Below are 26,609 nucleotides of genomic sequence, written 5' to 3' on the forward strand. Positions count from 1 at the left end.
CTGCATCTCAACAGGCTCCTGAGAGGGACTCGCTGGAACTGCAGCTGAGCCAGCAGAGATGAGCAGGGAATGGAATAAAACACAGGATTCCACAGGCGGAGCACTTGAGTCTGGAAAAACGATAACTTGGGTGAGAATGATTGAGTGAAGTCCATAAAACTTGAGAGTTTGTGGAGACTGTGAAGAGGAAATGATGGCCATTGCCTTTCTCAGTGCAAGCTCTACGAGGCATTGGCAGAAATTGCCTGTTGCTGTTCTCAGGCAAAGATGATGTGGCACGGAGTGGAACTCACTGACAGGGGAATTAAATCTGCTGCATTTCAGGAAGGAAACTGAGCATGTTCAGTAAAGGGCTGCTAAATGATAGGAAGGTGTTACATCTGACTGAGGAAGTCTTTTTGCCTCAAATCAAAAATGCACCCTGGAAAAGTATTCTGTCAAAATAGCGTATATTTTTCCTAGGTTTTGGATCATTCTTGTGCATCCATGTTTGACATCTTTAGTTTGACTTGCCAGGACTTTGTTTCTGTGTTCTTGAGTATAGAGGAAGAGTTTTGGTGATTGAATGTGAACATTCAAAGGGCCTGATCATTCACTGCCTTGAGATTCTTCTGAAGCTCTTCACACTCTTTTTTTGCTAACCTGAATATCTTCACATTAGCTAGAAAATACTGGGAGCCAGGAATTTCTAGTGCAAATTAAGGGTGAAGTCATTATTGACATGCTGGTGTAGTTGAGCATTCTCTTCTGAGGCAGGCATTAGGCCACATTTTTTTCCTTATTTGCCTGCCAATCAAAATAGAGAAATGCACACAGTTTTCCATTACTCAGTCACTGATGGTTTGCACGTTTTCTCTCTGATTAACAGCAGGAAAAGTATTAGAAAGTTCTCAGCATTGAAATAGGTCTAAATACTAAATACAGCATATTGCTAATACCTGACCACAAGTCTTGAGCCTGCAATTATTTAGAAACTGCTGGAATATAAGAAAATATTAAAATTTTTCGAAAGGAACATATTTTAGATCTTTAGTGATAACAAGGTCTCATAGCTGTGAATTCTGGTGTTTCTTACCTTTTCTGTGTCTACTTTGAGATGTTTAGAACTGCTTAAGTAGCAGCCTTAAAAAATCCTTGGGTTTCAAGAATAACTCTTTTGTAATGCAAGCTGCTAAATCTGACCCCTGTGCAAAGCCCATGGTCATAAACACAGGTAACTGAGAAAGGAGCTTGGCAACTTCAGTGGCATTATCTAGAGAAAGACCATTCTTCAGTTTTGGCTTTCTGTGAGACACTCCTTCACTGTTGGCTGAATAGGTTTAGAAGCCTAGGAAAGGAATTTTGGTCGACAGTTCTGAGTTATGGGAAAATCAGCATCCTGAGAATTGGAGTTTATCAAAGAAGAGAACAGACACATTATGAAGAACTGAATTCCCTGGTTTCTGGCTTCAAAAAATTCCACTCAACACATAAATTTCCTGGTGTTTGAGCATGAAAAGTATGTCCTGATGTAAACTGATTAGTCCCATGTAAGAAGCCTATTAAAACAAGTGAAAAGGAGGGCTGGTTTTAGTTAAGTGTTTTTCCAGAACTTTGTTCTGTCTCTTCAAACATGAGCTCTACAAGTAGTGATGGTGTGCTCATACTCTCTCATTCCATGTCTGTTACCACAAAATCACATTGTAAAAAGGAAACTCATCTCTGCAAATAATTTTCACAAGTAGGTGAGGATCATATAGTAGAGGAAACTCCCCACTGCAATCCAAACCAGTTGTGTTTAGAACAATGTTTCAGTGTACCAGACAAGGAGTCATTTGGGCTCAACTCCTTTAAAGCCAAGAACAGTAAAACAGAGTGAAGAATGTGAACCAAGGGGAATCTATTTCATGCCTTGGTTGTAAGATGGTCAGGGAAGAGCTTATCCAGGTAAGGAAGAAACAGTGCCTGGAAATGCTGTGTCTCACTTGAGAGTAAATGTTACTTTTTCTCTCAATCAGTCAGGATGTTTTGAAGTGTGCTTTGATGAACCTCAGCATAAGACTTTGGCACAGATCTGACAGCTACACTGTGGTCAGAACCAAGCACTAGTTAAATCCAGTCCTTGCTGGCTGAAGAGCAAAGGATCATCTCTTTCAAGATAAATCTAGAAAGTCTGACAAATGCTCAGGGCCACGTGATATCCTAAAGAGAAGTGATCTGCAGCTGTGTGGAGTCTTCCACAAAGAAATTTTCACAGGTACTTGTATTCATAGGAAATGGGTGTTCCTGTTTCTGCTCGTTGTGATACAGACACACACTTGGAAGGAGCTTTTTATGCCATCACATCCTCTGCTCTTGTGCTCTCCTCCCTCTTGGATTCACACATTTCCTTCCCCTACAGCATTGATGTGCAGCCAAAAATCCAGATGGCTGAATATGAAATGGACTTTGTGCTTAATTCATGTAGCAGAGATGGGGTGCATGGCCTCCTTTCCTAAATTCTGCTCAACAGGAGTATGTAAAACTCCAGGACATTTAGATTCCATGTGTTTTGCAGGACATGTTTAATAAAGTCCCCCTCTATCTTTCTGTTTTAAGGGCTATTATTTTCTATAGGGCAGGCAGTATTTTAGTGCTATACTACTGCAATCTCAAAATAGAGCTTTTTTAAAAAAAAATAGAAACCTTTAACCTGTAAGTTTGAAAGTTTTCTTTGCAAGTAACTCAGTTACAGCTGCATATAATATATAGTTTCTTTAGGAAGAGAAAGCATTTGTATTTGTGTAACTATATAAATATTGCTTATTTGGGTAAATCGCCCATGTGGTTTAAATGGATGTTAATTGGAATGATACTGTAGGGCTGTTCAGCACCACGGATGGAGGAAACAGAGCTGTGTGGATGGGAGGTCCCAGCCCTGGCTGTAACACTGAACATGTCTCCTGCACTGTGGGGTGGCTGCTCTGCCAGTTTGGATTTATCACAAGAGACAGATTGTATTCAAATGGAAAATATGCCAGTCTATTTTGCCATCTCCTGTTCCTAAAGGGCAGGATAAAAACAGCACTGAAGAGTCCATGCCATAGGACTTCTCTTCAAACAATGAAATACTTGCTGTGGAATTAGTACCTCTCTCACTGCCATGTGGGAGGGCTGAGTGTTTGCCTCTATGTGCTCAGGAGCCTGTTCTGAACTTCAGTCCCAACTGAAACTATTTGTGTTCTCTTTCTGAGGTTGTCTTCAAATGCTCTTACTGTTTGTTTATGCTCTTTATGACATTCGTGAACCAGAAAGTAGCAAGGGTAGGTATTGAAAGAGTTCAGGAGTTAAACTGCAGTGTTTGGAGGCCCGAAGGGAGTTGGTATCTGTGCTGAGGAAACAGCTATACCTTTGGAGAGGTGATACTGTGTTTTAGGCTTGTCCTCTGAAGTATCAGGCTTTGAAGGGAATTGTGGAGACCTTTCATTTGATCCCGAAATGGGCAGGGTACTACTTGCCAACAATAATACTGAGATATGATCAGGGTGGTGCTGACATGCATTAGCTTTAGCCACTCAGATAAGAGGTGTTTTAAGAGGCAGAGAGTTCATATCAATTACATTAAATGTATTATTTTGTTTAACTGTTTCTTGTCATTGCCAACAAGGTCAAATTGGGCTGGATTTTAAGAACCATGTCATGCATTTTCACACTGCAGTGTTACTGATTTCAGTACATCTGTACATCCAAGCCCTGTCTGCATTTTTGAAGGCTTTAGTTTATGTTCCACATCATAAACATACACTGTGTGTACAAATTCTAGGAAAAAAGAGACCCTTCTTAAAGAGCTATAGTGTGTGGAGTTGGTGTCTGACCTTAGGTATGAAATGGGTTGCTGCTTTCCCAGCTGAGTTGTATAACTAGAAGCACAGAGTTTGCTTACTCTTGCTGAGTCTGGGATATCAAGTGATCTGGCATATTTGCAGCAGATCAATACACTCAAGGAGACCTGAGTGCTTTGTTAAATGTGATTTAGAAATATTTATTTCAGGTTAGATTTAGTCTGGTCTTGCACTAAAGCAGCTTTACTGTCCTTGTCTTTTTAAGTTTTCCAAAGGGAAAAAGCAGTTAGTGCATTTTAGAGATGCACATAACCATTTCAATCTGTTTAACCTCTTGAGCATTAGAGCTTTCAGGGAATGGAGCTTCCAGTTGCAAATTTAATGTTCAGATGGGGGGTGGGAGGGGGAAGATAATCTTTCTATTCCACGTACTTTGTAGTGTTTTTTTCTATCATGGTATTCTCATTCTCCCATCCTTAGTGGATGTGAGCAGTCTGATTCACTTGGAAGTGTGAAGACCCAGAACTGAAGCCCCAGGCCCCTGGATGTGATTCTGATGGTCCAGCAGCAGATGTTTGGGAACAGACTGACCCACGGCCCAGGCACAGTGAAACCAGTCTCCCTCTGTGTTAGGGTCCTGTGCTTGTGCTTGGATTCAGTGCCCAGAGCCTCCTGTGAGTGATTCAGAGAGATTTCCTCTAACCCAGGCAGAAATGAGTGCTGCTGGCTGAGCTGGATGTGATCAGATGGGGACAGGCCCCAAGCCTTGCACTCCCCTCCTGGGTGTGCATTCCAATGGAATGTGTGGATATGATGAGGCATCTTCTCCTCTTAAGTGCTGCTAAGGTGGCCACTTCAAAACACTTGACTAAGAAACTCCTCTAGTAAGCTCTTTGTAGAGTGAAGGGCTCAGAGCAGAATATCTGTCTTGACTTCGAGAAGGTCAGTAATGGTCTGTTCCTGTTCGAGCCCTTTTCTGCAGCAACAGATTCCACTCACCTTACCTGGGGTTTGTGGGAGGGAGAGCCACAAGGCCCATTTGTAGTATCTTTCCTTAGGACAAAAGTAACTTGAGAGAGAGAAATTGTTTTGCAGACTGCCAGAGGTATCAGTGTGAGATGCATGCTTTCCATTTTTAATCCTTTTTTATTAGCTGTTACTTGTTGATATCTTTAAGGACATCTTTTCACATGATTACTTTTCCTGGATGGCTTTACTTTTTCCATTGTAACAAGAATAAAACCTTTTTTCCCTCAAGTAATTTTCTAGCCAGTAAGAAACTATTGAATGTCTTAGTGAAAGAGTCTTTATATGAGTACCTTTTTTCATTAAACTGGTGCATATCTAGGTACTATAAATGTCATTTTAATTCTTAAGGTTGTCAAAACTGAGTAACTTACTTCTTCTTGCTGTCTGAAATTTGTCTGACAAAATGAAGCTCAACATGAAGCACAAATAGGTAATGAAACCAGCTATTGTGCAGGTAAGAAAATCTGTGATTAATTAGGTGAGTGACATCTGGATGTGACCACAATCTGTTGGTGCAGGGCTGTAAATAGCATCAAAGATTTGTGAGCATTAGGTCTGTGGACAGCAGGAAATATTTGAAAGCCAAAGCAGGATCAAATGTTTGGGTAAAAATTATAGTTATAGCTAACCACAAATCAAGTGAGAGCCATTAGGATGTTGTTTGTTATCCTGTGGTTGAATGTAAATTCTTAGCATTGCTCCTTTGATTTGTAAAGCAAATGAGGCTTAGGTTGCAACCTTGAAGATGTGTGAGATGTTGAAGTGAGACAAGCAGGCTGTGCTGACGTTGTTGTGCTCTGCCTTTGGAGGTTTCCTAAGGGCTCCTTTTGCTCTGGTTTCTCACTGCAGTTGTTACTCATGTGGTAAAGGCTAGTTTGAAAAGAAGTGCAGTACAAACTTTGTGTTTAGGTGCAAGAAATTAACTTTTCTTTTTTGTTTTTTGCAAAGAATTTCTACATTTTGATATCACAAGGATTGTAAGTGCCACCTTGTGGACATCATTATTCTTGTATCTCATTATAGGATGAAAGTGGTGAAGTGGGATAATAAAATATATGAGAGAAATTATTTATGTTTTCTTTGAGGATCGGGGGTCTTTGTTTATTTTCCAATATTGTTAATTGATGTGTTGAAGTTGAAGAACTTGGCTTCAATGGCTGTGAAGAAAGCCAAACTCTACTGGTCTTGTTGTGGAGCTCTACTCCATGACTTTTGCAGTTCTTGCTGGAATTCTTTTGTTGGTCACTCTCAGATCTTTCTCCTGAATAAGACATCAATGGAATGCCACAGGAGTGAAACCCCAGATGTCTGGTATCCTGACAAGTTCCTTATGTTGTAATCCCCTGTCCTTGAGTGAAAGTGCCTTGATAAAATGATTAGTGCAGTGTCCTGAAGTGTCCCATGTAGTTTTTGAGCTGTGTGTGTGGCTTGAAGGGTTTTTCTGCTGAACATCCTGGTGTTCCCTGTGTTTCTAGCAGTGCATTCTGCCAGTGCTGTGCCATCCCATGGTGCTATGCCATGGAGAGCATCTGTGCCATGTTTTTAGAGGGGTTTGGGGAATGTCTTGTCTCCAATACCCAAGAACCACAGTCCCTGTAACAGCAAACTCCAGCTCAGGCATTTCTTCACGTTCACAAATAAACCCAAATTTTAAACTGAGGAATACAGAGTTTCTAATTATATGCAGCTAATTTTCTGCTCCTTAATAACTTAAAGGCATTGTCATCAGATTCAAAGTATATTAAGTATCTGTGCTTATTTTAAAGCTGTCCCTTGAGGCTGTGGAGCTTCCTCTCCAGCCAGCACAGATTCCAGCCTGTATTCCAGGAGTGAATCCCAGTTTGTCTGTGTGCTGTTCAGCTGTCAGCCATTCCAACTGCTTGTGCACATCACAAATTCCCACTTATCTCCAGGCTATAATTAGACCATAACCAGTATGAAAATTCCCAGACATCAGAGCTCTTCCTTGGCTTGCTGCTGGAGTGCTTTCTGTGTTGTCACAAAACAGAAGCTGATTTATCTCATCAGTTGGTTTTTAAACTGTTACAAAAGATAGATAGCAGTGTTGTTTCTGTAAAACCACCATCATATTCCTGGTCAGTGAAGAAGGGACCAAGTTAAGATCTGAGCTGTGGGGAAGGTGTTTTATGGACTGTACAAATGGTTCCCACACCTGAGCATGTGGGACAACTCTGCATTTCTAATGGGCAACTTTCCTTGTGTCCATTTCGTTACTGGTTGAATTATTAAGAAGCATCTTCCCATTCTGTTTGAAAGGCTTGGGAAATGCAAACACCAGGCTCTGTATGGAGAGGAGGCCTGACAGGCATGAAAAGCTTAGAATTTTGGGTAGAATGTCAGAAACTTTATTAAAATGAGGGTGGTGGAAGGTCAAAGATGATTCTCTCAACAGCAGAACCATGAACAATGTAGAGCAGGGGTTAGTTAAAAACATAAGGCTCCAGCACTTGGTAGATAAGACCAAAAATGATGGAAGAATTGCATTGTTGTTTACATGCTTTTATCACATTTCAACTTTAGCCTAAGTGGATCCAGTGTTCCCTTGATTCATCTGTTAACAACCTTAGATTTTTCCTCTTACCTGTTGAATTGTAACTGTACTTTTAGCTTATCATGACATCTTTCCTGACTTTCAGCTTTAGTGTGATTGTGAATGATTTCTTTGTGCTTTTTGGGCTAGACCTGAATTTATTTCATTTACTTTGAACTGCTGCATTCATAGAATGATGGAATGGTTGGGGTTGGAAGGGACCTGAAAGATCATCTAGTTTCAACCTCCAAATTACCTTTCATAAAATATGTGACAGGTTTCTGTTCTACTGGCTCATGTGATACCTCATTCTTATTTGGATGAGAATGAGAAGTGCTTTTTTGCATGTGCCAGTTCATTATATAAGTAGGTGATGGATGTTCATCATAAAACTTACTTAAGTCTATAAATACAAACAAGCAAGATTAGTGAACAGAAATGTTTCTATAGAACAGGAGACAGTCTCTACAGAGCGTGCACTTTAAAGTGCAGTAAGGTGAAAAGATTTTTTTTCTCATTTCTGTCAAATCTGTACCATTTTTTTCTGCCCTTTATTTTACATTATTTAAATGCCCAGAGATGCTGTGGCTGCCCCATCCCTAGGACTGTTTAAGGCCCAGTTGGACAGGGCCTGGAGCAATCTGATCTGGTGGAAGGTATCCCTGCCCATGGCAGGGGATTGGAAGGAGATGATCTTCAAGGTCCCTTCCAACCTAAACCATTCTATTAAATGATTTATTTTTTTCATTATCCTGTCCAAGTGGGTGTTGTTGACTGGGTTGAAGATTTTCTACTCAGTGAATAGAGGATTCCTTCTGCAACTGTCTGGGTGCAGCATGAGAACTTTTTAGAAACATCTTTTGGTGAGAATAGGCTGAATGCTCAGTTTTAGAGGAGACTAAGACAACACTTTTTATATGAAGTAGTTCTGCTTTGGTAGAAGGCTCATTTTGAATGCTGACAGAATCATAGCTCACCACCTTCGATCTGACTGGCAGCACTGGGAACTGTGTTGTTAAGAGATTCTTTTCTTTCAGCCAAGGAGAATGCAATCAGTGGTGATCATTCCTCTTCTGGGTGTTCTTGTATTTTTGGCAGCAGGATGTAAAAACCTGTCAGCTGACTTAAAACCCCAAGTCTGTGAACCCTTTAGCTTTTCCTGCCTTTTTCCATACAGATGACCAAAGGAAGACCCTGCTGAAATGGTAATTCACAGAATGGTTTCCGAGTTGATTTCTCTCTGTAAGTCCTACTGTCCTTGGTTGTGCTGTCCAAAGTCTGCAGTTGTAAGATCCTGGAAAAAGAAATCTCACTTTATTTTGCAGAGCATTGGCTGTGACGACTATCTGGGTTCTGACAAGGTGATTGACAAGTGTGGAATATGTGGAGGGGACAACACTGCCTGCAAGGTTGTGTCTGGAGTGTTCAAACACACGCTGACAAACCTTGGCTACCACAAGATAGTGGAAATTCCTGAAGGAGCTACAAAAATCAACATCACTGAGATGTCAAAGAGCAACAACTATTTGGGTAAGTTGCATCTCAGTGAATGAAGCATTCTTTGTGCTCTAGTGCAACTGGGTGGAGGTTGGGGCAGGAAAGGCCTCCTGAGCAGGGGGAAATAGATGGCAAGAAGAAGAGAGGAAAGAGGAAAAAAAACATTAAACAGGTGTTTTGTTCAGAACTAACTGTCTGTAATTCTAGGTTGATCTTGAATGACAAACACCACAGAGCTGTTATCACCTAATTCCCTGTCCATCTGACCTGGTTTTGGTCGTAGCTGGTTCTGCTGTGGTGCTTTCCCTTCCCACAGCATTGCCCTTGTCTGAGCTCTCAGGAGCCCAGCCAAGCTCTGTGCTTGTTTATGTAAATTGAATCGAGACAGCTTGGGGAAAGAGCATCTTCTGATTGCCTAAAAAATTTCAGTTCTTTTAAAGTGTAAGTGTATCAACATTTTATTGAGATGATTTGACCCTGAGGTGGCATTCACAGAATCCAAGGTCTTTTTTACAATTGTTTATTCTGAAGCAGGTCCTTGATTCTAAAGCATAGATGATGCTGGAATATTTATATTAATATCACATCTTGAGTTTATTCCTAGGTATGTATAGTGGGTTACAAATTAGAGATTATGTGGAATTTATGCAGATCTGTGTCAGTCTTGTGTGCATTTATGAACTGTGGCTTTCCCTCTTGTCACCTGTCCTGTTCCCAGGTTACAAAGCCCATAGTTTGTCCACATTTGTGCATGTTTTGGAGGCAATTCTGCTGAGTGGACTGGAGAGAGGAATCAGTTAAGATTTATAAAACCTGCTCCTCACCCTTTAATTTCTCTCCACCTGTTAGTCCATCCTTGCATCTGTCTTGCAAATTCCCACAGCAGGCAGTAAAATCGGTGTATTCTCTGCTGGAACACTCTGGCTGTCCTGGCAGCTCCAAATCCATCCTCCTGTTGCAGGACAGCTGCTTCCTCTCCCTTGTGGCTGGTGAGCACCTCAGCTCTGCTCTCAGGTACAAGACAGCAGAATGCTCATTATGGAATTGCTTCTTTTCTGCTTTCTCCCCTTTAATTCCTGCTGGAGCTGTGCTGAGTTCTGCAGGGACCTTGCCTGAGGGTGGGAGTTTATTATGGGGAACAGCCTGAACTGTAATGTGAGCTCCATAATTTTACAAAAATAAGTGACTCTTCAAAAATTGAAGAAATAATATAAACTACCCACAGTCCAAGAAAACCAAATGTCTGGACCTTTCGTGGGGTGGTCTTATCAGTTCTAATTTGTCCTGGTTTCATCCAAGTGAGTTTTTGGCACATTATATATGTATATGCACTAACATTCATTTTTTCTTGCACACAGTTTTTATAACATCCATCAACACTAACTTGACTGATGATGAACTAAACCAATAATTCTATCTAAAGAACTTCCATAGATACTTGTACATTTGGTGAGAAAGTAGCTAACTTGGCAGTACAGGGGAAGTAGTCATGTTACTAATATATAAAATCATGGAGTTGAGTGTAATTCTTCTGTCAGATTCATGTGCCAGCATCTGAAAACAGCTGGCAGAAAAATTCCCTTAACTATGTTAGAATGTCCTGAGCCACTTCAACATTTTTGGAATGGGCAGGACAGAAAGAAAGTAACATTTTTTGATTAAAAATAGCCAGACTGTTGGCATGTATGGGAAAGTGGCAGAGTTTTATTTTCCCATGCTGCTCCTTAACTCTTTATCCCCTGAGCTCTTGGTTTATGCTATCATCTTTTTTCTTTCCTTCTTTTTTGTTTTTTTTTTTTGGGGGGGATTTTGTTGTTTGGTGTTTTTTTTTATCCATTTCATATGTTTTATTTTAAAACTGCTGGTATGGATTTAATCTGCTAAATTTGCCAGCTCCCTTGCCTGTTAGCAATTCTTGAGGATGTAATTCCAGCTAGAAGGACTCCAGCAGTGCTCCTTACACTGTTCCACAGTGAACTTGGTTTATTGAGGCAGGTGAGTTGCACCAGGACAGTGAAGAAACATGTTCCAGCAGATCAGAAAACTGGAGACAGGTTTATCAAGCAATTTATTGGCCAAATGAAGTGGTGATTGTGAGGTTGTTTTTTGGCCTATTGGTGGTCACAGATTTCTCACTGATAGAACAGCGTTCAGAGTGCTCATTTTTACAGTGCACAGAACACTGCTCAGAACTGGGAATTTTGAGAACTCAGATCTGGTGTTTCCTGTTTCCTCTGTATTTATGGTAATAAACAGAAGTATTGAACTTTAAAAATAAGAATGAAAAAATCCCTTATCCTTAAGGTGCAGCAACAGCAACAAGAAAAACAACCCAGCAGCCATTCCTTTAAGGATGTAGTTGAGTGCTTTGCAAAACTGAATTTTCAGGACCCTGTTGTGTCATAATGCAGTTGTAGCCCTCAGAGCTGCTTGTAAGGAACATTCCTTGTTTCAAGGAGTGTAAGTTGCTTTTGGTTTTCCTTTCACTTTGTACATTTTATGGTTTCTTCAATGCAAAATCATAAGTTGGCTCAAGGTCACTAAATAGATTTTTTTTTTTAGAAGATGACAGCAGATGTTGCTGGGAGTTGGAGTTACCTCCTTGTGTCTGTTTAGGAGATTGTTTTGGCTCCATGTAGTTTCGTTAAGTAATTTTTACAAAGCTCATCTTACTGTTTTGTCAAATGTACTAATCAAGTGAGCAATCAGGAAAGTTTGTTTTCACAAGGAGGTATTTCTGGAAAATCAGGAGATACTGGAAAAAGCAGGCAGAAATGTGAGTATCAAACTCAGCTAAAAGTCACCCAAACATTTGAAAGCATCTCCATCCTGCTTTTGTGAATTTTTGTAGTCATCTGTTGCTCCTCGTTGCAAAGCCTGTGACCCTCATAAAAAGCAGTCCTAAGGATTCTGCTGAGTGTCATGGAGCTTATTGAGGTTTGCTGAGTTTAAGTACTGCATGTTTAGTTTTTGCACACAAGTTAGAGTGATCCCAGAATAAAGTTTTTAAGTTCTTAAGTAAACTTGAATACAATAAACTTTTGTTAGAAGAGAAAACATGACAGTGGTATATAAAGCTTTAAAGTGTTTCTGGAACGTGTCATTCTTTGGGTAGTCAGAATATGCAGATTAAAGGAGATGGGCTATTTTAATGGTTGTTCAGCTGCTTTTCATGTAACTTTATAATTAACTTTTCACAAAATCCCAGTTTTGAATAAATGGATTTCATATAGCACGAACATATTTCCTTCTCCTCCTGCCCAAGTGCTCCAGTTACTTACAGGGTTTCCATTTCCTGTAGATCTTTACTGTAGAAGTGTGGATCTGATAAAGGAAAATATTTTAGTCATCAAATTGAGAATGAGCTGCAACATTAACTAGTGTTTCTCAGTAAGCCAGAATGAACTCTAACAGACCCCTAAGGGTATCTGAAGTACCCCAGGAAACACTTCATCTTTGTTTTCTAGAGTGTGTTTGTTCAGAAAGAAAGCAGCCCAGTTTGGAGTGCAGTGTAATAGCTATTCATAACTGTTAATAATGTATTCACCAGTCTGTGTATTTACTTTGGTATTTTTTTTACAATTTCAGTTTAGACTCTCTAAAGTGTGAAGAAGGCTGCACAGTCCTGGGCTTTGTCAGATTGACTTGCTTCTTAAAGTAGTTTTCAGGAATATTTTCTTACTGGCTGATGTGTTAGACATTCTGGTAACAAAACTGCTGACCTTGGACAGAGTTTTCCATTGGCAAAGCACTTCTGTCACATGCTAGTCTTGTACAGCAAAGAGACAAAGACATACTTCTTATCCCACTGGTAATCATCAGCTGGCCAGTTCTCATACACTGCCATGGGAAGTTTGCCACTGAATTAAGCAGGACCATAATACCTTCAGTGGGACCAACATATTACAGCACTTGTGCTGCAAAACATGTGGGCTTGAGTATAAATACTTCAGCATCTTGGGGACTGGGATTTGAGATAATGGCAAAACCTAAGGCCAAATAGCACGAATCTGAAGTGATTATTTGGAAGATGCTTTTTTTGCATGTTGTGTCTTGAGAGCCCAATGTGAAGGAGCTGGTTGTTCCATGTCTGCAGCCTCAGCAGGTGTCTGGAGTTAAAATTCAGCTTAATGCAAGATGGAAAGATACAGCAGTTAAAATGTGTTAGTTTTGAAATGCAGTCCCACTGTAATGAAGTTGCTCTCACTGAAGGACGTGGTGCTGGAACTCCAGGAGCAGTTTGTTCCTGGGGCAGCTGCCCCAGTTTGGAGCCCTGTACAGGCCTTGGGGTGCAGCTCTCCCAGCAGTCCCAGACACGCTGCCAGTGGTGTTTGGGAGTGTCCTGGGAAAGGGAAGGGACAAACAGCAGCGCTTTAACAAGTCTCTTACCATTTGGTTTTTTACCTGAGTTCTGTTTGCTCCAGGGATGTTTGTTTTACAGTGAAATTTATTTTGTTGCTAATAGTAAAGCTCGTTACAGTTCCATCAGGGAATATAGTTTGTATTTCAGTTTGGGATTTAATAAAATGGAGCTATTTCAGCCACTAAATGAAACAGTGATACCTTTGAGTCGATTCCATTTTGCCTACTTTCTATAAAATGATATCTACTATTCTAGCATCTTCTATTAACACGTGCCAGTGTACAGTATTTGTAATTCAAATAAGAGTTTCATGTTAACTTTTTTTAAAGAAAATTCCAAGAGAAGTTAATAGCACTCTTGTGACTGTAAGAAATTTGTCATATGGAAACAACAGGGGATGATGCTAATGGGGCTGTGAAAAGATGCTCAAAAAGCCACTTGCATTCCATATTCCCTGGAGCAGATAACATTCAAACAGTACATTTCATGATGAAATATTGCTAGCAGCTCTGGAGCTTAAAATAGCATTTTGAAATCACTTTGGAGATTCAAATTTACAGCAAATAAAGGAGTTTGTTTAGAACACTGGCAGAGAATTTAGATAAACATTGTTAGAGGCACTGGTATATCATGTGTGATCCTATGAAAAGTTTTATAATATAAGCAGTTAACTAATTTCCTTCATGTAGAGCTAATTATTACACCTCCAAATATCCTTCTGTTTTAGTTGCTGTTACTGATTTTTTTTAAATTTTCTTTTTACACAAGTTTAGAAGTTTTTATGCAAAGATGTTGCAACAAGTACTATATAGAAATACAGAGGAGAGGACACATGTTTGAATTTTCTGGGCTTGGCATGACCATTATACAGGGGATCTGCAATGTTTCATTTGAGTTTACAAAGTGCTGCCACCCAAAACTCTGTTATTATGTGTGTTCATTGGGATGGACTTGTCAACCCCCCCAAGGACTTAAACACTGTATTTCTTAGGGTGTGTTTTATTCAGTGAGTGCATCCCATCTGTGCCCTGGAGTTTGGAGTGTTTCTCTTGCATCTGCACTTACTGAATGCATTACTTATAAAACACGTAATTACAATATCTGGATAAGAATAACTATTTTTTTTACCTTTTGTCCTTGGTCCTCTTGCCTGTTCTCTGCTGGAGTTAAACAACAAAGACATTTCTTTGTACAGCCAACAATGTGCTCCAAACTGTGGAGAAAAGATTTAAGGAATCACTTCTTGAATAAACTGAAATTGAGCACAGCAAGTTCCAATCATAGGGAAATTTGACAACAAATTACTGGTATCTGAAGAGGTATTTAGAATCTCTATGTAAACTTATGCAGAACATTTTGGATAATATCCATAAGAAATGCTTTTTATGATTCGGTATTCTAGTGGAACTGCTGTACCTTATTTCCTGAGTACTGAACTGAAGAGTTAGGAAATACTACACAGGAAGAGGAACAAGTTGGGGTTTGGGGTTTTTTAGTTTGGGTTTTATTAACGTCTATAAGATCAGGCATTCCTTTAAAAACTGGGTACTGGTAATATAAACAGATAACCTCTGGTTATTTGCTTCTGCCTTATCTCTTTGTCTCCAGTCTTGTCCTTCAGTGCTTCAGATTGTACTTTTGGTCAAATATTTTCTGACTCAACAAGGCTGGCCATTAAGAGAAGCTTTAAACAGTTTTGGGCACCTCAAAGGTTTCAATTCAATTTCAGTTTTAGAAAAGACCTGATCAGCAGGGAAGATTCTGATTTTTTCTTATTTAATTGAGTTTAATTAGCATTGACTGCTTGGTTGTAGATATATTGTTGATTATCTGAATTAACAATTTTAATAAATAGCTACCTTTGTGGCCATGCCTTAATTCAAAACTAACACAGGTCTACTAAGAGCATTGTCTTTCTCACCCTGGATTTAAAACCAGCCTTGGTGCCGGAGTGCCTGATGCTGACCTGTCCAGGAAAGGGCTGTTCCAGGGCTCCTGTTTCATGCACGGAGGGTCAGGGGCTGATCAGACAAAATGTGAGTCAATACTACACTAATTGCTGACAGATTCACTTCAGGATTTATATATGGACACGTCTGCTGGCCTGAGATGTTCAATAGGTTGCATTTCCTTAAGCCAAGTTTTATGCTTAGTTGGTTATGGCAAAACTTGTTTACATGGTGATTTTTGTTCATTTCATGGTGTTCCTCTGCCAACTACAGTTCCTGTGTGTGTGGCCTACAAGCTGCTCTTATTTGGATTCATGGCAATTACCTTTACCATAGCCGGTCTGACTACCACATTCTGTTTGAAGAGTTCAAGAGCTGTGAGGAGTCTGTTTGACAGAAATCTTAGAAGCATTTTCTGTCAACAAGCTTTGCATTCGAGTTTGGATCTTGCCCTTTCTGGTCATATTCCTGTCACAGTGAGTGTGGTTTTCCCTATTAAAAAAGCGATAGCTAGGATGAAATGTTCACTGGGTTACATTGAACAATCTCTGTCCTTCCTTCTGCATTGTTGGTACAGTTGTGTTTATTCACCCATCCCTCCCCAGGGGAGCTGCCTTACAGCTCCTTGCTGGTGTTTACAGCCAGAGCTGGGCGTGTGTTGTCAGGTGAGTGAGCTCATCCAGGGGTTGGAAGGTGGAATCTGTGGTGATGAACACCAAGGACACACAAAGCCAGGGAGAGTGGAGGATTTTTCACTTGTAAAAGCACTCAGGTTTTTGAAAACGAGATGAGCTTATGGTCAAATTTAAAAGATGAACAGACAAATCCAGGACTGAAGAATCACAGTGAGACATCTTCACATAAGGAATTGGGTGGGAGGCAATTCCAGTGTGGACACTCCTGAACCTGTAGGGGGGGGTTCACTACAGTCAGATACGGTGCTGCTTGAAATCCTTGCAGGTTGTGTCAGGTTTCACCTTTGGAGTTCAGCCTGTGTTTGAGGAAAATGGATATGTAGATAAGTTACCAGTGGGAATGAAGACTAACACAAGTTCAGTTCTAATGCCAAAGGACTAAAAACCAATAGGAGACAGTGTATTAAACAAACAGAAATGTGCAATAGCTGCCTTTCTAACCTTTCTTACCTGTAGTTCATTATTAAGCTGCCTGGCTCTTTCTGTACCACTTACATATCCTTTGAACTATTGTCCTTAAAAGAGTTTCAAATTGTTTTTCTTCAGGAAGAGTTTCCTTCACTAAATAAATGTTCATCTTAGCGTATCCAACATGTAGTACTTGGCTGGGGGTGATCACTTACTAAAACCCTTGAAGCTGTTAAGACTTTGGATGAAATTCAACCCTGGTGTTAATGAATTCAACTCCACTGAATTCAAGTTGCACGAGCATCTTACTTAGTGTAGTGACCTGGAGTTGAGACAGAATATAATATATCCAGGACATTATTCTTTGCTGACCATATATTTTTTCAATACTGCTATTGCTTAAATAATTAGAATTTAGAGTTTCTGGTGGGGTTGTTTTATTATACTAAATTCCAAGGTGACCTTTTCCCTTCCGGCTTCATTAAACAGTCAGCTAGTGTCTAACACTGTAGAGTGGTCTGTAGTGTTCCACGCACGTTTTGAAAACATACAAAAGAAGTGCTTTCTCAAACGCTAGTTTAGTCTTTTTTATATATTAACTGGCAAATCTTTAGAAAAGAGTTCCCAGAAGGACAGACCTTGCTACTCCTCTGGGTGAGGGACAGTGCTCTTTTCTCTGCCTCAGGAAAGTTGTTGACCCTTGAGGGCTGGGTTAACTTGTGTGTCACAGCTTTCCACCATTGTCTTACCAAAGTTTTTGCATGTCACTTGCCATCAGTATTTTCACTATTCAGCTTCTGAATAAGTTTCTGCTGGTTTGCTGAGGCGGGAGATGTGAGAGAGCCCTGGGTGGGGTGCTCAGCTGGAAGCCTTGTGGTGCCTCCCGTGGAGCCTCGTGGCTTCCCAGCTGGCCTGCCCCTGCAGGAGAATCCTCCATGGTGCTGTTTTGCCAGGTAAGCAGCTTCCTGGCCTTTATCCTCTGCATCTTGAAGAAGGAATATGAATGTCCTTTCCAGTTCCCCACTCTGGCTGTGGTTTTTGGCTCATACCTGCTCCTGGGTGACAGTGGTCATGACCAGTTTGGAAACTCACAGACATCATGTTTTCATTTCCTGTGTTTCCTGCTTCTGCCATCATTTGACAGAGGTGGTGGAGTGTTTTTTTGCCCTTTGTTTGTAAGCAATATTCTTATAAAAACAGCCATTGCTAGAGCAGAGCAGCAGCTGTTGCTTTGATGATCTGCCCTGCAAATACATCATCTGAAGGACAGCCAGCAGCAATGAGTCCCACTGAGGTGCTTGTTTCATAAGGGCTGTATTAAAGGAATGTTTTTTTAACTTCTCTCAAAATATGGAAAGAGTGCTTTGAAAGGAAGGGACAGGGATAAAGAGAAATATGCAAAATAGTGAGAGGAAACTCAGAAGGGCTGGTTGTGCAGTTTGCCGTGTAAAGCACTCAGCAATTTGCTTGCTTATATAACTTTGCAACCCCCTTGGCCTGGAAGCCTCTGGAGAACCGACTCTGCAAGACATTTAGTATTTCCTGCTTCTTGTCAGACCCCAAAATCTTTAATTTCAGCCTTTTTCACGTTGTTTTGATTATACTTGTGTTTCCAGCTACAGACAGAACTAAGGAACTTGAATGCAAAAATTTCAAAGAAAATGCATTAAAACATGAAAGGGATGGGCTGTTTGAACAGTTTTTATTAATCTGAACCCAATTAATGTGAACTCTTTAGGTCTGGAAGCTTTAGATTATTTTTGTCTTCTCATTGATGACCAAACCATCAAGTAGTTTCCATGAAAACACTCACTTGACCAGCACATGGTGTTTGGAATATCAACACATGGTTTGTTCAAGGCTTCTTAAAGTATCTGAGCTCTCTGAACAGTGTGTGTTGATTGGGCACCCCTTTTGGAAATGTCATGTACTCTTTGGAAGTCATTAGCTTTGTGAGTTAATTAAGGTCCCTCATACATCTGTTGCTCAGTTGTCTTTTCTCCTGGAGTAAACACTTCTTTTAAAGTTGTTATCAAGATGAAGTCATTGATCTGGTACAATACTTTTCTCCTCTTCTTATAAATTTTAATTCAAAATTAATTTTGTTCCCTGGCTTAGCTGTACATAAGGAATGACCAGTGTCAGTCCAAATTCATAAACTATCCATAGGCAAATTCCCAAATCATTTGAAGACATTTCTTTCCTTTCTTGCCAAGAGGAGAGGTTGTTACTAATTTAAATAGTTGTTCAAATGCTACACAACAAAACTTAAGGAAAAATGGTTCAGAACCTGGTTTCAATTGTCACAGATATTTCTGTAGAGCATTCTTTGATTCCCTAATCTTTTTTTATTCTGAGCAAAATTCTCTTTTGGATAGCAGAAAACCTTTCTTTGTTCCTTAAGCATCTCTTGATCTAGTCAGATAGAATGTGTTCTTACATCTTTGATTCTGTAAAAGAAACCTTTTTTTTCTTTACTGTTCCTTCTCTTATTTCCCTTTGAACTGCTCAGTTTCAACATTTTTGGGTTTTACCCTTTTTAAAATCTCTTTTAGTAAAATAATCACCCAGTAGAAGTTCTACATGATTAGTGGCTTCATGGTTGGATCCAATAAAGAGATTTCATCTGCAGAGAATATTTTTATATTGCAGTATTAAATTCCAAAAGAAATCCAAGTCTTTTCTAATACACAATATATATGGGGATTTAAAACTTGATTTATAGACTGTGTGATTAAGTTAGTCAAGGGAGATTAAACTTTATCCTTTATTTCTTAACTTGCCCAGTGTCTTTGTTTTCTATTGAATATTACTTCAAACACTTTGTGTCAGAAGAATTTGGGTGCTTAGAAGCCTTACAGACCCAGCCTTCCTTTCATATTTGTACCCATGGCAGCAGTACTAACCCCATGGTCATGACTCCAGTTTTAATATCAAACTGCTGTAATTCTGAAAATTTTGGTGGTTTGCTTTAGAGATCTGGGTCAGGAGAGTGTCCCCTGGGAGATCATGGCCTTGTTTTTAGTGAGCTCCCCAGTAAAGCTTTCCAGCTTCCACTGCTGGTCTGGACATGCCTTAGGGACCTGAGACAGAACCAGAGTGTCTGGTGACCACTGGGAACCACAATGTGCTGATAAAGGGTTTAAAGGCAAGGCTGTTCAGCTGCAGCTCATCTGCTTTGAGGTTGATGCTTCTGTCCATCCCCTTCACCTACAGCCACCTCCACCAGAGCTTTGGAAAACTTGGGCAAGAGATACATTTTTATTGGTGAAAAGGGGGCTCATCGTTACAAATACCTTCAAGGACCTAAGGCAACAACACCTTAGTGTCTGATGTGTCTGCAGGTGTTAAGTCATGCTACAGACTAAAGATTCCTTCAATAGGTGGAATTATAAGGTTACTGTTGAATTTCTGTCATAACACTTCATCATTCTCTTCTGGCCTCATATTGCAGAGGACTGGAAGGGTTGATTTTTCCTTGAGTGTCTCCCAGAGCTACAAGAGGTTGTTCTATAGTCAGAATGATAGTTCCTCAGCTTTTCTCTCCTTTCCCAAACCTATTTAATGGCAATTAATGCCAAGCCATGGAAACCGGTTTGAATATGAACAGGCAATACTTTTCTTCAGTTGTCTTCTGACAGTAAGAAAAAAGACTAAGAAGTGTGATGCAGTCTTAGATTTGTGTCAAGAGATTCTAACTTTCCAAAATCATAATTTTCTGTTCCATTTTTAACAAAGCAGCATTTGGAAAAGAGTCCTCCAGTGTGTCAGTTGAATTAAAATAGTCTTAAGAACCTTTGGTTTCTTCAGACTGTATCTGTTGATACAGCAAAAAAATCAGTTTTTCCTACAATCCTTGCCTCGCTTAATAGCACATCATAGTTAATTCCTAAATCTTCTGAGTGTCTGGTTCAGAAGAGTTCTTTGTAGATTGGTTTGAAGCTGTTCATACCGTCCTAATGAGCACCAGCCCTGGTTTATTGTTCCAGCCATGAGCTCTCTTGAAGGGAGAGCTATTTTGTATAGAAACTGCAAAGTTTGTGAGTTACTTCTAAGCAAAGGTTCATGAATGAACCAGAGGATTCCTTCCCCATGCCTGCTAGTGTGGGCTCAGTTCTGAGCAGGTGTGCAGGGGCAGATTTGGGAGAACTAAACTACAAAGGAAAATCACAGCATTTTGTTCCATCCTGTTAATTGGTGAAGTGTCACGTGTTTGTAATTTAGCCCGTTGCCACAAACCTTATAGATAGTTGAATTTAAAAAGATAAATATGGGAAATTCTATTAATTTGTTTGGGTTAACCTTGAATTAGCTTGTCCTGAGGATGCCCCTTTGCAGGGTTTCCTTGCAGCAAACTGCCCGTGGTGGTTCAGGAGCCAGGAGAGGTGTGTCCCAGAGCCCAGGGAGAAGAGAGTCCCAGGATCGTACACAGGCAGAGGGGTGTTTTTACAGGCAGCTTGGGAGGGTGCAGTTTGCATCTTTGTTCTTTGCCTTGGTTTGTCATCAGTTAACAGACTGTGAAATGAGCACCCCAGCAAGTAAAACACATTGTTATTGTAAAAGTAGGACCCGCCAGTTATTGAAGAGAGTCAAACACTTAAGAAACCAGCAATGACTTTCTGATTGCACCTTGGAAGATGAACATGATTTTATATTCATTGAAAGCAGGGGAGTTTGATACTCTGTCCTGCCACAGTTGTGTTCCTGAGTTAGATTTTGTTGGCTAAAGCTTTTAATGTCTAAGTTGCAGGTTTTATCTCTTGTTCTTCTCTCCTTTTAACGCCATTCAGTACCACCACTTGAAAGGGTGAAACTTCTGCTCTCGCCAATTGAGCAGAATAATGGAGTAGTGGAATTCTCTAGGTCTGCAGAAGTGCTGACTGGCAATTAAAAACCTTAAAAATGCAATCTGTAAGTGAGGTTTTCAAGCAAATTTCATGTGAATAGTGGTGTGTTTAACTGGTCTAAGGTACAGTTGGTCTGAAGTACAGATTTTGTTTGGTGTGTTGTGCATCAGATAAACTGTATCAGTCTTGTAAGAAGTATTGGGTGTCACAATGGAGATGAAACGAGGTGCTACCAAAGGTGCTGCTTCTTTACATCCCCAGCAGAAATGATGGTGGAGTGAAATATTTAGATCCTCTTGACTCATCCAGCTTTCTAGAGTCCAAATCTGTGGAAGAAAGATCCTAGAACTGATTTTCAGAGGGAATGCAATTATGGACCAGAGCTTTCCTCCCCTGGATGCTTTGGTACCTGTGAGCATGAGCAGTGCTGCTCAGGTGTCTCGGTCTTTGAAAGGCTCCAAGACTTTAGGAGATCATAAGATGCTCCAGAAGTATTTCAAGACACTACCTCTTAAAATTAATAATAAGTAGGAATGTAGCTGTTTAGGGCTTAAAATCCATTCAGCATGGTAAATTTTTCCAGAGGGAAGGTGGGAACAGTGGCTGAACATTCTTGCTGTGCAAAGCTGCCCTCCTTCCCCTTTGCTCGGTGTCGTTTTCTGCTCAAATCCACCAGTGTATTTGGGGTTGTATTTTGTGCCTCCATCCAGAATCTGGCTGTCGAAACAAAAGCTCCTTGGTTCTTTGAGAAAATCATCACAGAAAGTGTTTCTTATCTTCAAAGTGTTTTTCTGACATTAATTAATTGGATCCTCACGATCCTGTGAGCCGGATAAGGAGCAGCCTGAAAATGCCCATTAAGCACTTACTGCAATGAACTGTATTAGACACTTTTAGAGCTGAGCTGGATAAAATGGGGTTTTCTACTGCCCAAATAACTTCAGGAGTGTTTGAAAAGAAGGGCAGAAAATTTAAACCTGCTTTTGAACTTAGAGCAAACTTTTATGCCTACATGCTTGTGAACGTGGAAAAGCTGCTGTTGAAGCAAGCAGGGGCAGATCCTCTGCAGCTTGAGATGACAATGGGGCCATTGATCTCCCTGGAAGTGCTGCTGCAGATGACCTGGAAGGCCTGGCTCCTGGCTGGGGAAGGAAAGCAATGTGGGCTAACACCTGATTTGAATAAAGGGCTTCCAAACTTAATAATCATAATAGTAATAATACCTATAATGAAGACACTTGGAAACAGATGGAATAGATTTTGTGTGAGACAGACTCAAGAGAAAGACACATTAAATGAATGGAAAAGAAAGGCAAAACAAAATAAAGTCATTGGTATTTGTGGATATAACTGAATATGAAAATGGAAAATACTTTATCTCTCCACAGGATTACCAAAAATTCCTTTCTCTCTCAAGTGACCATTATCCTAAACTGTAGCTGACAGTAAGTCTTTGTAAGGGGAACCAATTTGTGTTTTGGTATTTCGGGTGGGGTTTGTTTCTGTCCTCACTGAAGTTAATCAGGAAATGCTGTTAACAACTGAAGTTGCTGTGGATTTGTGATAGGATTATAAATGAAGAAGTACATGGTGTTGAAACTCACTGGACTATGCATATCAGTATTGTCCAGAAAGATCTTTATCTACTTCACATTGTCAATTCATGGTCAGATATGTTCCCTAGGATTTATGGTCCATAAATAATGTAAGCATGATGTTTAGTTTGGAAGTAAAATAATTGTTAATCGAGTGGGTTGTGAACTTGGAAACCCTGAAACAGATTTATAAAGAGAAGACAGATAAATATCATATTGAAGACTATGAGTAGTGTTTCAGTCTGCCAATTTAAACAAGAAGTGTTACTTTTACTGTATCAGGCTTGTGGTATCTTCCTGTTTAGTGTAGGCAGAGATGAACCCGAGCGATGGGAGCAGAGCTCTTGATTAAATGATTAATGTGCTGATTTGTGTGTTACCTAAAACTGAGGTTCCAGTAACACGCTGTCTTTTTTGGTCATTGGCAATGAGAGTGACTGTGGGGATTTTTGTGGACACCTCAGAGTTCAGGGATGTTTCTTGGTTTTGAACAGGTTTTGCCATGGAGGCGTTGGTGGCTCCTTGGCCTGTCTGTGTGCTTGCACAAACACCAGGGAGAGGCTGCAGCTTTGGGCCAATAGGTATAGAAGACTTTTATCCTCCAGAAATTTAATCCGATTGTGCTCCCCTTCTTTTCTACTGCTTTATTACTCCTAACCTGCCTGAGTAATGGAAACCATTACTGATTGGTGACCAGTGCATTGAAGATCTCGTGGTGTTTTCAGCATCATTTGGTGGATAAAGCCTCCTACCCTGCTCCAAGCTGAGAGTGAGGACAGAAGCTGAGTCCAGAGGGGTAAACATGGAGCACCTGCCATCCACCCACTCTGCAATGGAGTAACTGAAAAAGGGGATTTCTCTTCATGATGCGCTTAGAAGTGAGAAGAAACAGTGTGTTTATGTCACATATTTGTGAAAAGTATTGAACAACTCCTCTGACCTTTTTGGGTTTTTTGTTTGTGTGTTTTTGTGTTGGTTTTGGGTTGTGCTTTGGTGGGCTTTTTTGAGCAGAAAAGACTGTCAGTGCAGGTGTCTGCAGTGATTTTATTCAGTTGAGTGGAAGAGATGCTGTTGGATCAGTTGGTTATGGTTTCTTTGGATAAGGTGGGCAGGCTTTGTGCTTAACTTAGGGGTTTTTAGGCAGTTAGTATAGAAACAAACAAAGGTAAATAGAAAAGAAAAAAAAGGGGGAATTAAAAGAAGATGCTTATTGAAAGGCAGCATAAAGGGAAATACCAAAACCCATTAAAACAAAAACTCGCTCAATGCATTATCTAAAGTGCTAGTAAATATTTTAACCTGGATTTCTATATCTGTTGAAAGTCATCAAGGAAGTGTCTGGGAATTGCTGTTTACCTGGATTTCTAGTAATCATCTCTAATAAAGACTCTTTTGGTTCAGTTCATTTGTTCAAACTTATCTTGTGCATTTTTTAAAATGTAGATGACTCAATAGCTTTATTTAATGACTTTATCTCAAATTGAATTGTTTTATATAATAACTGCACAAGGTCTGCAAACCTTGGCAGTCACTTCCAGCCCTGCTGAGCTCTGTACAAACCAGTTGCATACCACAGGCCTAACCTCTCAGGCATTCTAAATCCTCTCCTGAGTTTACATAGTTGACTCTCTTTGGCTTTCTTCTCTCCAAAAACCTCTTCTTGGCTCTTTGGTCAGTAGTGGGACATTTCAGTGTTCCATTGGTCAGGAGGAGGAGGGACGTTGGAGGATGCAGCGTGTGCTTCCAGTTCAGCAGCTGTGGTTCAGCAGAGCCCACTCAGGGCTGTTCAGCCCATCCCACAGTGCTGGGCAGCACTTGCTCCCGAGCCATGGCCCTTCCCATGGAATCCCAGCATGTGCAGCCAAACAGCCTCACCCTCACAGTGGTGGCAGCTCGCTCTGTTTGAGGTTGGGCTGGGGATGGTTCTCCAAGGGGCTGCTCCTACTTGGGTTTATGGCTTGGCAGTGGCCTCTGAGTGTAACCGCTTAAATTAGGGCAGTCACTGTGGTCTAGTCCACATAAAAACTGGGTTAAGAAGGTTGATTTCTCTATATTTACCCTCTCCCTGATAAAACTCAAATTTTTGCCTTGAATTGCATTGGTAAAGGTCATGTAAAGTTGAGGACTTTGTGCTCTGGTGAGAATCTGTGCCATCATTCAGTGGCATGAAGTATTTCCCAGACACGTGTAACCTGTTACATTGCAGTAATTGTTTAGGTTGTGTTTATGACAGGAAACCAGTTTAAGTGACTTTTGGGAGGGTAGATATTTAACAGGCTCTTTGCTCGTAGACAGCATTCACAAAAGGACTTGCTTCTCTTGCTTCTTTATCTCAAACATGGAAAAAAGTGTTCCCAGCTGAGTATGAAACCAGGTGTGCTGGATGTACTTTTACAAAACATTAAATTCCCTGTTAATGTAAACAGTGTGAAAAGTACTGTCTGAAATTCAGAAAAAACAAGACCATGGATTACATTAATTATGATTTAAACAAAACTTAAGGCTGTAGCTAATCACTTTTTATAGTTCTGAAAAAGTGATACTGGAGAAATTCCATCAAAGGCAGAAAATAGAGCTTAAGATACTTTAATAAGAATTAGGCAGAGACACAAAGACAAGGATTTTTCTTTTTTAAGGTGGAATTGTAAAGGAGAAATTAGAAATTTGCTTCTGAAATGGTGAATATTTCATGTTCAGCATGAGAAATTAATTTCAGTCATATTTCGTGGTTTAAGAGCATGTATATAAAAATCTCTGTTCAGTGGATTGATCAGCAGAGCTGTGGAACTGCTGCAGAAGGTCTGGAAGATCAAACTTTAGAAATCCTGGCAACAAACTGCAGGGCACTTTGCAAGTGATCTGCTTGCACAGTGTAGAGGGGGAGAAAATAAGTAACTTCTTGCTAAAAGAAGGAAAAAAACAACTTTCTTGTGATTATTCTTTCCAACATATGCTTGGAAGAGCTTAAATTTAGTTCCTGATGGCAAAATAATTCTGTAGTTTGTGCTGTTTGTACTTAACTCGTATTCTTCTATTGACTGGAATCTGGACTCGGTTTTATCTGTGCTGCAGACAAAATACTGCCATTAATTAGCCAGACTTATTTAGTGGTCTTGAGATAGATTCAGAACTTGAAAATCCATGATTTTTTCCCTGTGTTTTCATGAAAAGTTTGATCAGAGAAATTATTTTGTTGTTGTTGTTAACTTAATAGGTAGCTTGGGAATAAAGAGCAATGATAGAATGAGAAGTGATACTCTGAAATGATTTGTATTGGAATAATCCTGTGTGCTGCTCTTTGTGAAGTATTTCAGTCATATTCTTTGTTGTTCTTGGAGCTATAAAAGTCATCAATAAAATGTGATGATTTCTGGTTTTGTCATGTCTGTAGATTTCTGGGCTTACCTCCAGGTATCAGCTGTGTGTTTCACATGGTTTGATAGCTTTGTCAAATAAATATCAGTTCCATCCCAGAACATCTTTTTTATGTTTAAATGTGTGGGCTGACATAAACAATAACATGTGTGATACTTCTTCAAGACTTTATATCCAGAAAGTAATGCCTGAGAAAGGGGATTCCAATGGTGACTGGACTTGCTGTATCTCCAGTTTTCCTCTGACCACCCAGCCTCTTGTGCCAGGAATTCCTCTTCGGGCAGGGCGTGCTCAGGTGAATGGAGACAGCCTTTCAGTAGTATCCATATTATTTTCCTCTGCTAGGAGATAAATACTCACGAGGATCTGTAATAAATTATTGTTGTTCTGAGCTGAAGACCAAGGTTTACTGAGCCATTGTCAGGTTTTAGTGGAAGAAGGAATGAGGAATTGAACTGTTTTTTCAGGGTGGAACACAGGCAGTGGAACTAAGTCTGTTT

At 40.1% G+C, this 26,609-nt stretch overlaps 1 protein-coding gene across 4 annotated transcripts in view; it reads left to right on the forward strand.

Annotated features, from left to right (window-relative positions):
• THSD4 (thrombospondin type 1 domain containing 4) overlaps window positions 1-26,609 on the forward strand; it is a 249,614-nt gene that overhangs the window by 183,299 nt on the left and 39,706 nt on the right. For all 4 annotated transcript variants that reach the window (XM_071568247.1, XM_071568248.1, XM_071568249.1 and 1 more), the window contains one exon: window positions 8,706-8,910. In XM_071568247.1, the coding sequence (XP_071424348.1) occupies window positions 8,706-8,910 (205 nt within the window). The remainder of the gene's footprint in view (window positions 1-8,705; window positions 8,911-26,609) is intronic.

This window comes from Pithys albifrons, chromosome 13, assembly GCF_047495875.1.
Source record: "Pithys albifrons albifrons isolate INPA30051 chromosome 13, PitAlb_v1, whole genome shotgun sequence".
Taxonomy (NCBI): domain Eukaryota; kingdom Metazoa; phylum Chordata; class Aves; order Passeriformes; family Thamnophilidae; genus Pithys; species Pithys albifrons.